At 39.6% G+C, this 13,434-nt stretch overlaps 2 protein-coding genes across 2 annotated transcripts; both read left to right on the plus strand.

Annotated features, from left to right (window-relative positions):
- Positions 1 to 2,991: 2,991 nt before the first annotated feature.
- Positions 2,992 to 3,975, plus strand: LOC311297407 (putative nuclease HARBI1; the record flags this gene model as incomplete). Its single annotated transcript, XM_084419655.1, has 1 exon — positions 2,992 to 3,975. The coding sequence occupies one exon, from the start codon at positions 2,992 to 2,994 to the stop codon at positions 3,973 to 3,975; it is 984 nt and encodes a 327-aa protein (XP_084275781.1).
- Positions 3,976 to 8,452: 4,477 nt separating this feature from the next.
- Positions 8,453 to 9,370, plus strand: LOC311297512 (olfactory receptor 51I2-like; the record flags this gene model as incomplete). The annotated part of the gene is made up of 1 exon (XM_084419831.1): positions 8,453 to 9,370. The coding sequence occupies one exon, from the start codon at positions 8,453 to 8,455 to the stop codon at positions 9,368 to 9,370; it is 918 nt and encodes a 305-aa protein (XP_084275957.1).
- Between the last annotated feature and the right edge of the window lie 4,064 nt (positions 9,371 to 13,434).

The raw sequence follows: 13,434 nt of genomic DNA on the forward strand, positions 1-13,434 counted from the left end.
TGGTAACACAAGGCGCAGTCCTACCGCAACCTCACCAGTCACCAAATCAGAGCTAAGTTTCACCTTATGTAAAGGCACTGATAACGTATTTAATCCCATTCCCCGAACTAACATGCTCTCACCAGTTTCAGATTGCGAGGAAAATGGAAAAGTGGACTCTAAAATAAATGAATCCACAGCTCCAGTGTCCCGCAGGATTTTAATGGGAACTTCCATAGATCCATCCAACAAAGACACTCGCCCTTCTGTAATAAAAGGAGAAAAACTAGACAAGCAATTATTAGAAAGTTTAATATCAGTGTCACTATCACATAAGTGAACAGAATTGGCCATTGCCGCAGGTTTAAATTTACCCGTCTCAACTCGTTTATTTTTACTTTTAAGTATCAAACAATCTGCTTTCCAGTGTCCTTTTCCCCGACAGTAGTTACAAGTTTTGGACTGATCAAATTTGCTTGAAAATGTATGACCAGACTGTGAAGTGTTATTTGTAAAATGAGCTAAACCCACTTCCTCCCGTGTCTGCCAAACAGCAGCCATACTCTTATGAGTAAGCACATAGTTATCAGCCAATGATGCCGCTTCTTCAGGAGACTGAAATTTGTGTTCATTAACATACGTTGCAACTTGCTCTGGAACAGAGTTTTTAAACTGTTCAATTATAATCAACTCAAGCAAATTATCAAATGTTTTAACATCAAGCGATGAACACCAACGCGTAACCTGTCGTCTTAACTCCCGCACAAACTCCAAATGGGTCCGGCCTGGAATCATCTTACACGATCTAAATCGCTGTCGATAAGTTTCAGGCACACACTCATAAACTTTCAACACCGCTGCCTTAACAGTATCATAGTCCTTACACTCATCAATGGTTAAAGCAGAAAAAGCTAATTGTGCCTTACCAACTAACACGCACTGCAACAACAATACACAGTTTGTTTTGGACCAACCTTGCATCTCAGCGACACGTTCAAAAAGAGAAAAAAACACATCTGGATCATGTTCATTGAATTTAGGAACAAGTTTTAAATTTTGATGCAATGGAAAACTTCCAGAAGCACCAAACTCCAGTGAACTATCAGTATTCTCCCTACTTTCCTGTAAAAGTTTGAGCTTTAAATAGTCCAGCTCCATTTTTGCCTTCTCTAACTCAAGTTTACCTTGTTCAGATCGATGTTTCATTCTCTCATGATCTATTTGCAACAACAACAACTCTTTTTGTTGGTCAAAAGTTAAACCGGACTGTGAAACAGTTAAGTTTTGTGCGTGTACGTCCTGAATTTGCTCCATTGTAGACGACAAAATTCCTTTATCCACCAATTTATCTTCCAACTCAATCTTAATAGTACTTTCTTTAAGTCTCTTATCACTAATTGTAATCTCATAAAACTCCGCAATTCTTAAAAGCTGCTCTTTATTGCATTTATCCAACGATTCACGTGAAGGTGATTTAGCAAACTTTTCTACATCCGCCATAAACGCATCACAGAACGCAAGCAACCAATTGTGCAAACAAACACTCAGAATTTCCCCCCTATCTACCTTTCCAAACAATCTAACTTACTAGACCCTACTTGGATATTATACAATTTGCAAGCACAATTTGTGAAAAAAACAACAACTGTGTTTCCAACTGTGAACCAATTTTTTATATATACATAGTCCTTGCATTCTTTCTTGTGGCTCAGTGACACACCTGAATAAAAAGGCTCATTAAGTATGCAGCCCCATTATGCAGGGGCATTGTCTCCTCAGGTGTGAACCACTTCATGATGGTGTTGAATCGTTGACGCCCACTCGCATATTGCCTTTCCAAACAAAAAGTGTCTTACAAAATTTAAATCAATGTATTGTTTTATGTGAATCATTAGGCAGGATGATTTTCACATCATTTTGAAGAAAAAACTCTTGGCGACAAAATGCATTATTCAGAAGTCGTGTGGACACATATTTAGTGTGTGATTTGTGGCCTTATCTCAGAAACTTTCATTTTTAGTTTTTTTCAATAACCATGCATAAACATTATTCTCTCAAAAATACAAACATGTACATACATGTTGCTCACATATTATGGTAGCCCTGTTTGTGCGAAATAGAGTGTAATTACACCTTTGCCATTAATATGTTTATAAGCAACTGAAAAAAGCACAAATGTCAGGGCATGTCAGAACATCTCAAGGACCCCAAAAACACCTCAGACCCCAGAGGGTTAAGGGAGTATGGAACAGACGTTTCAATATATTGGTATTAAATGCGTTTTCTGAGAATTTATATTTCAAGTTTTGACTGCAAATGTCACGTCCATAACGCTGGAATTGCCCAATAGTAATTTAAAGATGTGGTAGCATTGGATCTGGACGGGGAGGATAACTCTGGGAGTTGGAAGGGGTGTGTCGCGATTCTGCCTTCTCACACCGCGGCACAGATCGTGGCTCTAAGGCCCCGTTTACACGATAGGAAAACGCAGATATTTCCCTGCGTTTTGGCCTGTCATTTACACGAAAACGCCGTTTTTATCGCAGAAAACGATTATTTCTAAAAACTCCGGCCAAAGTGGAGATTTCTGAAAACGCCGGTTATGTGTTGCCGTGTCACCTGGGAAAAACGGGGTTTTAGGTTCTCAAACGTCACATTATGCGCCAGAAAATGCTTAACGTCATGTGAGCGCCCTATGTTTAGAGTTTGTTTGGGTAACGTTACTGTTTGATCATGGATGCTGTTAAGGTGGTACTCATTTTTACGTTTGTGCAAACGCTTTTGGCCTGTTTGCATTTGCAAACACAACTGCTGTATTATATCGAGGAGCAGAGGCGAAGGAGTACACGAAGGTCAGCATTTTTACAGCAGCTTTCCCTTCCAAGACGCCGGTATATTGCCTGCCAACGTCGCCGTCGCCGGTTTTGGATCCGACCTGGGCGAACCGCGGTCTGGTGGGAAAACTTTGAGAAAGAAGTCGTGCTACCGGAGGAATGGCATGAGAACTTCCGAATGTCACGGTCATCTCTACTGACGCTTTCGGAGTTACTACGTCCCTCCATAGAAGGTCAGACTACTGTCATGCGGTCGCCGGTCAGTGTAGAGAAGAAAGTCGCCCTCACCCTATACTATTTAGCTGATGAGGGTAGACTACGTAAGACGGCCAACGCATTCGGCCTGTCTAGATCGGCAGTTTCAATAATAATCCGAAAAGTGTGTAGAGCAATAACTGTCCACTTGGGTCCTAAGTATATAACACTGCCGAAATCCGAAGATGCTGTCCAGCAACTTGTGCAGGGTTTTGAAGAAGCTCATGGTCTCCCTCAGTGCCTAGGTGCTGTGGATGGGACGCATGTAGAGATAAAGCAACCACCAGCCAATTCCAGTGACTACATCAATAGGAAAGGGAGGTTTACCTTAAACATTCAAGCCATCTGCGATTATAAATATGCCTTCATGGATGTGGTAGTGAAATGGCCTGGGAGCGTGCACGACGCACGTATTTTTGCTAACTCCACTCTTAACACGTCCTTGAAAGATAGAAGCATCCCTCCCTGTCCAAGGCAAATCATCGAAGATGAAGAGGCCATACCGGTTTACATACTAGGCGACCCTGCATATCCACTGCTCCCATATCTTATGAAGGAATATGTCAATGGGGGAAGCACTGCCCAGGAGCAGTATTTTGGACTATCTTTGTGCCGAGCAAGGATGGTGATAGAATGTGCGTTTGGGAGACTAAAAGCCCGGTTCGGAGCCCTGAGAAGGGCCATGGACATTAATCTGGCTGATCTTCCCTTTGTAATTTATGCATGTTTCGTGCTGCACAATTACTGTGAGGCTTCCAAGGACACGGTAGATGACAACACTGTTGCTGAGGCAATTCAATATGACAGGGAAAACCAGCCAGACACACAACCACATGCCAGAGCTGATTGCATGACATCAGAAGGGAAGAGGGTCAGGAGAATCCTCACTCAATTCCTGGATCCATAACAGGGACAATCTTCTCTCCATTGTGTGTGGGGTATCAGACAGTATGACATTGTATGACATCTCAAAGTTTAAAGTTCTTATTGTCATAGTTCACAATATTTTGCTTTTGCTCATCACAGACCTAAACACTGTGTGCTCCTTACATGCCAGCATTTAGGCAGTATGTTTTGGCTACATTTCAATGTGTTAAGCATTTAAATTTACAACATGTTAAAGCAAATATGTTTAGTTTTCTATTCTTTACATTGTACATGTTTACAAGTCACTTGGATGTAATGTATCGACATTGCCAAGTGTAAATGTTATTTGTTTGTTAGAATGCCATTATCCACATAAAGAATGAGAAATTCTAAATGGTCCTGTGTGAACGCTTTCTATAATAGGTTGATCTGGTTTGAACCATATTAAATAAACACAAACACACGTCGTAATTTTTCAGACATTTTATTTCTGAAGAGATGTTTGTCATTAATCCAGAAAATCAGACAAGCATAGAAGTGCAACAAAGTGGCATTTGTAGTGCAAATGGTCAAATAATAAATAAAGGCATATTTCAAGTAAACTTAAGACTTCAAGAGGAATTCACAAATTGACTAAAGTAGTGCATATAAGCTGCCTCTTCAGTACTGCTTTTTAAGCAATGGGCACTTTAAGTAAAAAAAAAAAAAAAAAAATCAAGAGGCCTTAACTCAAGGCTACCTATATAGTACCCATTTTTAAACTCTTGGTACAAAAATATTGGAACTGCTCAGGGTAACATTTCACACTATAAAAACATCCACAAACATAACATAATAAGGTTATGAACAAAATACAGTACCAATATACAATACCAGTATTGGAATTTTTTTTCTACAAATTACAATTGCACATCAATTGAAACTTTGTATGTCTCAATATCGCTAATCCTCCTTAAGGGCTTGGGTATATAAAAACTGACCCTGCATGACCTCAACAGGTGTGTGTGCCAAATCAGTTATGTTGATGGTGCTGAGTGGAACTGCATTGGGTGGTCTGTTGTCAGCTGACGAGTTGGGTGGGAATGAGTGCTGAATTGGTGCTGAATTTTGGAAATAGGAGTGTGTGTGTAGTGGTGGCGTGTGTGCATAAACTGGTCCATAAGGACCTCTTCCATCAAATGGGATATTGTAATGTGGTGGTGTCTGCACAACTTGCCGCATTAGAGCAAACCCATCTGCAATTGATGATGTTAGCCTATCCAGGGTATTTGTTATTTTAGAGAAATTTTCGGATGCCTGCTTTTCTGAGGTCTCAATAATTTCCACAAGTTTCTTCTTGACATTTTTGTCATCCTCAATGGCATTCAGCCACTGGTTTTCAGCTGGCAGCTTCCTCTTGAACCGTTCATGCCGGTGTCCCTTCAGTTTAGCCTTTACAGAGTAGAACAAAGAAAATGTATTAAAACATGCTCATTTGCATAACTAAACCTATACAAAAATAATCACATTTCATATTACCATGATGAATGATGGCCTATATTCCCTCAGCATAATCAATCTATGAACAAGTACTTAACAGTAAACGAAACGTCACGATTCACAACAGACTATAGGAATACAGAAATTAAAACATACTTTCAATGGAAGGCTAATCTCCCCAAAATGTACATGACAGACACAGGAATTTTTTTTTTTTTTTTGCCAATAGACATTAAACTGTGCAACACTTCCCCGTTGCTGTAATGTTGTATGAGAACGACTGACGTGACTTCTCTTCATTAGCCTACTTTTTTTTATTTTTGCCTTTCACCACTACTTTTTTTACGTGTATGTTTACAGACTATGGACGGAACTATTGTGACAAAAATTTTCTTCAGGATGAATTATTTTGCTGAAGGATTTCTTATATTATCTTACATTTCACAGATACATACACTCATTTAAACAAAGCCAACAATACATACATGACAATAAATACATACCTGAAGAAGGTCTCTCCTCTGCTTCACTGTGGGGGTGATGGTCACACTTCCATCAACATCTTGAACCTCTGCTTCAGACTCGGCGTCCAAGAATTCCACCAAGGACGAAGCAGATGTGACGGGGGAAGGAGAAAAGGAATCCTCCAGTTCATTGGTCTCGATGCCGGAGGCAATGGTCGTAGTAGCTGGGGAACCACCCCAAACCTGCTCGCACAGTTCAAAGTAGAGGAGCACCACTCTTCCGTGGCCGCTCCTGCGTCCAGTGTCCACTGAATTTCTGTATTTCCCTCTTATTGCCTTAAGTTTAGTTGTCAGATGGGCTCGCGTTATCTCCTCCTTTACATGAGGAAACTCATCGTTGGTCTCGGACGGGTATTGCTCCAAGAATTGCGCCAACATATCGACATATTTGGACTGGCAAGATTCCCAGTCAACATTGTCTTGGGATTTACTTGCCTTGTAGTCTAACGCGACTTTAAGGAGTAACTCAACTTCGCTGTCTGTCCACACAAACGAACCTCGCGCCATATCTGTTGTTTTGAAAGGAACAGGAAGTCGCTCGTGCTATTCGTTGTTGTCGATTTTGAGGATTCCGATTGGCTTGCATGGCTTTTTCCTTCTCCCTACACTGCCGCCCATAGGTTTGGCATAGTTATGATGGCGCTCGACGGCGTATTTATGCGGGTTGATGTAAACGACAACTTTTTTGAAAACGATGTTGTGTGCACGATGTTATTTTTGAAAACGGAGGGGGGGAAATATTCGTTTCTCTAAATACCCGGCTATGTGTAAATGTGGCCTAAGAATCGCGATTTCGGTTTCATATCATAGTTTTTATAGTGTTTGTTAAAATTCAGTTGTTGTTGTTTCAGTTGTTATGTTGTTTTGCACTTTTTAGCACAAATATTTTTAAATATTTGTATAGTTTCATGAGTTCACATCTACATATAATTATTACGGTAAAGGTTATGCGTATTTGGCCGGGTGGAGGGCTCCGAGCTCGGAATTTCTGCCCGAACCCAGAGTACTCCCCCCGTTGGTAAGAGTAGATGGAACTAGAAGTGAGGAGATGGAACTAAAGGTGAGGAGATGGGGTGGAGGTGGGATGCTGATAAACTGTCAAGGAACAGAGATGGGTTCTGCTGTTATTTATCTTGTCCTGAGTTGATTACTGATTGATCTCCACTTGTGCTGATTGGGTTAATTATCTGCACCTGCTCCTCCCGAAACCTTGTTAATACAACATCATTTGTTAAAATGGTTCCTCAACTACATCAGACGTTCATAATAACAGAAAAAAAAACTTGCCATAGTTTTGTCCTTTTGTACTTTGTGGCAGTAGCCAGTTTTGGTGTAACAAGTTTTACATTTTGCTGCCAATTATTAAATGTAGTCAGTGTGTTAAGAGGCTACAATTTCCAAGTATGCCTAAGTGTAACTTGATCCCATCCCATTAAGCTGATCTAATGTGTGTTGGTCTGCCTGACCCCTCTTTGTTTGGAATAATTTTATGTTACTCTGCCTTATTTGGGAAATATGGCCTACAGTAGCCTTAAGTTATCTCATTTTCTAAATACAATTAAATAAACACTTGGTGGTTCTTCAAGATCTTGACTGTAGCCTATTTCTACTGGGTTTTTTTTTTTTTTTTTTTTTCAATACAGTTAATTCATAGTTAGTTTCATTTCTACAAATGGTGCAAACTCTGCTAGATTATAGATAAAAGATTCCCATTCACCTGCCATTCTGTGACCGGCAGTGATCGGCAATCGGCAGATCATGATTTTGGTAATCGGTGATCGGCCCCAAAAATGCTGATCGGAGCATCTCTACTTTCGGCAGTCTGTAAAAGTATACCTCAGATTTATTGTCAAATCTAGTTGTACAGTCAATCGCAAAGCTCTTTCCTGTTTTAGATGTGTTTTGTGTGTTTTTCACGACATTCACAGTGAAAACAAATGCTGCCGCTCAGTCTTTTTGCCACTTAGTGGGTGTAACCGCAGTCACTCCAGCCAACGGTGACGTCACACACATACTATTTGCAAAAATACCAAAAAAAAAACAAAGAGGCCTCCTAAGACATGTTATATGCTATAAGTACACTAGCATAATGGTGACTCACAGTTCTTGCACCAGTGGTTATTTCAAGGTGTATCACAGAAGGTATTTCAATTATGTAATGTGTGTTTTAAGGTATCGAAAAATTTGCCTGATGTTAAAATACATTTCAAAGTTGTTTATTGATGTCAAAAATCGATTTTTAAACCAAATTAACATGAAGATTATTTGTATACACAATTATTTAAAGTAAATATTAATCTAATGTTAATTTATAAATATATTATTGTTCATTGATAATTCATTTGTGTTCATAATTCAATAAATAATAAAAAATGATGTTAACAAATTTAACTTTATTGTTTTCAAGTCAATAATGCAAACTGCAGATTTTTATTTTTATTTTTTTATTTTTTATCATAGAAACATTTTGTACTTTCTTCTTCAGGTCAATGAAGTAACTCTGCCTGATGCAAAATGGAAAATGGGACATATTTTTACTTCATGTTATTTGAAAATCTTGGGTTCATAAGATATGTTTTCTTCAGTTTAGGATTTATTCTGTACTGTGCTATCATATTATTTAATGTCCTTATTATGCTTGCAATATTTCTGGAAAGGACTTTACACCAGCCAATGTACATTCTGATTTCATGTTTGTCTTTCAACTCTGTGTTTGGAACAGCTGGCTTTTTCCCAAGAGCACTGACAGACTTGCTTTCTGATACACACTCAATCTCCCGTGAAGCATGTGTCTTACAGACTGTTGTAATTTTCACATATGCCGCAAATGAATATACAATATTAATGTTAATGGCAATTGACAGATTTGCTGCAATCAGTAAACCTTTACAATACCACAACATAATTACACCAAGGTTTTTAATTGTTTCAGTAGGTATAAACGTGGCTTATCCAATTATTTTACTTAGTATTGGTGGTCTTTTAAGTACAAAACTGAGAATGTGTGGTAACAAATTGTTTAAGGTGTACTGCCACAACTATGAAGTAGTCAAGCTTTCTTGCGAAAGCACAATAATTAATAATGTTTTAGGATTGTTTATATTAATCACAACTACTGTCATCCCTTTAAGTTTAATATTATATTCTTATGTAAAAATTCTTATTGTTTGTCAAAGAAGCTCATCACAGTTCAAGGGCAAAGCTTATCAAACTTGTATTCCACACATAGTGGTCCTTTTGAATTTCTCAATTGCTGTTATTTCTGATGTCACTTTGAGTCGAGTTGTCAACGTAGAACTTCCTATATGGCTGTCCGTTTTACTTTCACTGGAGTTCCTTATTATACCACCCATCCTGAACCCCCTTGTTTATGCTTTAAACCTGCCTGATATACGCAAAAAAATTATTTGTCTTATAAAGCCCTCCAGGTAGAAGGTTTTTTTTTATTCTTCTTCTTTTTTTTGGTGTAATAAATGTTACACAGAATATACAGACTATTATATATATATTTTTTTTTTTTTTTTGAATTGTAACCAAATTAAAAGTTTCACACTCTAAAGTTATGCCTTCCATGCTACATTTGAATGATTGTTGGACCAAATGGACCATATTTGGGGTATGACTTATTTTGCCTGCTTTTAGTCTCATCACACACAAAATCCTTTTGCGAAAGCATCAGCTAACTCTTTGTTATAATTACTTTACATCCAATATTGTGAAACTGACTGCCCTTGTATGTGCGAAGGTTACTGTGTTTCCCTGTTCTCTGGAAGAAAACAAGAAATGAGCATATAGAAGATGTATTATACTGTAACGGTGGTGACCCGATTATAAATTCAACAACTGATTTTGTGTAGATTAAAGTTAATAAATTTGGGCGCCAGGCAGGAGTACCCTGTCAATATTTTAAGAAAAATAACACAGATAGCATAAATACCACCAGTTACATACATCAACTCAAATTCAAAGAAATAATCACAGAGGACAAAGGATTCAGTTTAGAAATGTTTTTGTATTTCATACAAGAAAAAACAAAAAACACCACTTTAAATTCTCACTCTTGGTTCTCGACGAACAAAAAAACCCCGCAATGTATCTCAAATCTTTTAAGTATGGTCAGTCAATGCTGCATAAATTTACACAGATTCCAGAGTTCCTTTGTCCATAAACAAGATCTTTTTTATTTAAATTTTTTTTTTTTTTTTTTTTTTTAAACAGAAATGTACATTTTTGTTTTGGGACAATAAAAATAAATAAATAAATAAACAACAAAGCAAACCGAGTAAATAAAATTAAAAGAAAAATGTTACTCACTGCTTATTTTGAGAGGAACCGGAATAAAGGGCGCGTGTGGAAAGTGCAGAGGTGAATTGTGTGTGTGTGTGTGTGTGTGTTGGGGAAAGACCAGCCACGTATCATGCAAAGCCACAACCTTCAGCAATGGTGAACTTTGGTTTGATGGAAATGGAAACAGCGATAGCTTCGATAGGGAAGATCCAGACGATCGTTGACACAGCTTGTGGTTCTGAATGCCCCGCACTGAAGACGATGTTGGGAGAGCGTATACTCTCCTGCATCCGCTCCAGCAATGGCACAGCATTCTACCCGCTGATGACTACGTCACCCGCCCAGGTAAGTGAAAAGACACCTTCCTTCTCGTTTTCTATTCCTCCGTCCAACTACCTGCAGTTCTTTCATTTGAGTGCTTTCAGTTGGCGTTCGGCTTGCATTGAGGCTTTTTCAGCACTTTCTCATCTCCCTCCTTTAGTTTAAATTCCTCCTTTTATATGATTACCTCATTTCCTTTTCCCCCAGTTGGCAACGGAAATGGGCGGAGATGACATTGATTTAATTTGTTCTTGTAATGTCGTTTCAGCTCCGCCACACTCCTCCCCCCTGGAAAAAACAACCCCAGGTTGTTAAAAGGGTAGCATTGTCAGAAACCAAGAAACTCCTCATCTTTGTCAGTGGATTCGTGGAAAATTTCCAAAAGTTTCGATTTTCCCAGGTGGTTTAACTCCTCAGCTGTAGTAAAACATGGCTTCAAGTTACATACATGAACATCACACATCATGTTCACACATCCTCACCCGTTTCTTCTATTGCCACACAATAATTCAGTGGTCCCAGCTGTTTTATTATTCTGTAGGGACCTTTCCATTTGTTGGCAAGTTTAGCACAAAAATGGTGAAGTGCACTTGATTGCAGGAAATTTCTCACCCATACCCGATCTTTTTCTTTGTAAATGACATCTCTTTGGGTCTTGTTGTAGCTACGGAGCTGTCTTACTGATGCTTTTTTGTTGCATTCTGTGGTTCTAGCTTGCAACTTGGACAGATGTTCTGTGACATCGTAAGATGGAGCAGTTGGAGAAAGATTTTGCCCATGCAGCAGCTTGTCCATTGGCCCCTGTAATTTTCTCCATAGGTGAAGCTCGGCTGGAGACATACCGATTGTTTCTTGTACCGCTGAATTAATGGCAAACCGTAGCTCAGGTAGGTGTTGGTCCCATTTTTTATGATTGTCATCCACATATGCTGAAATCTTCTGTGTTAATGTTCTGTTCACTCGTTCTGTTAGGTTTGTCTGAGGATGGTATGCTGTAGACATCTTCTGGGTGACTTTCCATTTTGCACAGATGTCCTGAAAGACTGCTGATGTGAACTGTGTGCCTCTGTCAGACAGGATGAAATCAGGTACCCCCCACCGAGTGAGGATTTCTTCTCTGAGGTGTGAAGCAACAGTCTGAGCGGTGGCCTTTCGCAAGGGGAACAGTTCAACCCACCGGGAATAGTAATCCACAAACACTAGTAGATATTCATGTTGGTGGGGGCTGCGAGGCAGTGGACCCATGATATCTACTCCCAACATCTCGTTTGGACGACTTGTGGTGGTCTGTTGAATTTTCCCAGCAGGTTTGCGGTTCTCATTTTTCAAGGTCTGGCATTTCATGCACCTTTTTACATATTGTTTTGTAAATCCCTAAATGACCATTTAATGGATGCGCATGATAATGCTGTAGAATGTTTGGAACAAGGGTGGCAGGAATATAGATTCTGTAATGTACTTGTCCATTGGTCAGATGAGTTCGATGAGACAGCTTGTCCTCAACTACTTCATATTGGTCTTGCATAGAGGAATCATTGTCTGCTAGTGACTGGAATAGTTGGGTAATTCCCGGATCTTTGTGCTGTTCTTCCCAGATGTCTACTGCCGAAATTGGAAATCCAAAGTCCTCCTTCTGAGTGGAGTACAAATGACATCCAGGTATGGAATACATTTGGGATAACACATCTGGGGCTTCATTGAATTTTCCCTTTCGATACTCAACCACAAAGTCACATTTTTGCAGACGGAGTGCCCAACGGATTAGATGTCCCGTGGTTTTTGTGGAATTCATGACCCATTGTAGAGCTGAATGATCCGTGACTACTGTGAAGAGTTTCGGTTCGAGGTAATATTGCCATTTTTCTAGCGCCCATACTATTGCCAGACACTCTTTCTCTGTAGCTGAATAATTCATCTCAGCTTTGGTTAACGTTCGGCTGCCATAGGCTATGACTTCTTCCAAGCCATGCATTTTCCTTTGTGTCAACACTGCACCGAGTCCTGAGTCACTGGCATCAGTGTAGACGACAAAAGGAAGTTGAAGGTCAGGATGACCCAGGGTGGGGGGTGAAGTGAGACATGTCTTCAATTTCTCAAAGGATTGTTGACACTGTGGTGACCACTGGAATTTACGTCCCTTTTTCTTCAAAGCATTCAGAAATGTTAACTCATGAAGGCAAAATTTACTCTTTTTTAGGTTTATGGTTAAACCGGCTGTGTGCAATCGGTCGAAGACAGTCTGAAGATCATGGAAGTGTTGGGTGACAGAAGGTGAGTAAATGATAATATCATCAATATACACAAAACATATTCTTCCTCTCAGTTCACCTAGGACAGTCTCCATTAATCGCTGAAATGTCGCTGGAGCATTTTTCAGCCCAAACGGCATGATAATAAATTGGTATAACCCAGATGGAGCGATGAATGCAGTCTTGGACTTTCTGCTCTCTGGTTCCATTGTCACCTGCCAGTAGCCACTGTTGAGGTCGATGCTGGAGAAAATACCTGCACCGGAGAGGGATTCCAAGATCTCTGTGATATTAGGTAGAAGATAGGCATCTCTCTCAGTGATAGCATTGACCCTCCTATAGTCCACACAGAATCTCAGGCTGCCATCTTTCTTTGGGACCAGGACAATAGGTGAGGCCCAAGCAGAGTGTGATGGTTCTATGATACCATTCTTCAACATTTCACTTTAACTTGTTCTTGAACCACATCTTGTTTATCTGGTGTTAATTGGTATAGATGCTGTTTGATGGGTACAGGATGGACAGTGTAAAGACAATGCTGGAGTACTGTTGTTCTTCCGAGCTGGAGGGTACAGACTTGAGGATTGTTCTCTAAGAGGTGGAGCAGTTGGCACTTTCCCTCGTGTGGTAAGTGTGCTG

The sequence above is a fragment of the Rutilus rutilus genome, assembly GCF_951802725.1.
Source record: "Rutilus rutilus genome assembly, chromosome: 9".
In the NCBI taxonomy this organism is placed as follows: Eukaryota; Metazoa; Chordata; class Actinopteri; order Cypriniformes; family Leuciscidae; genus Rutilus; species Rutilus rutilus.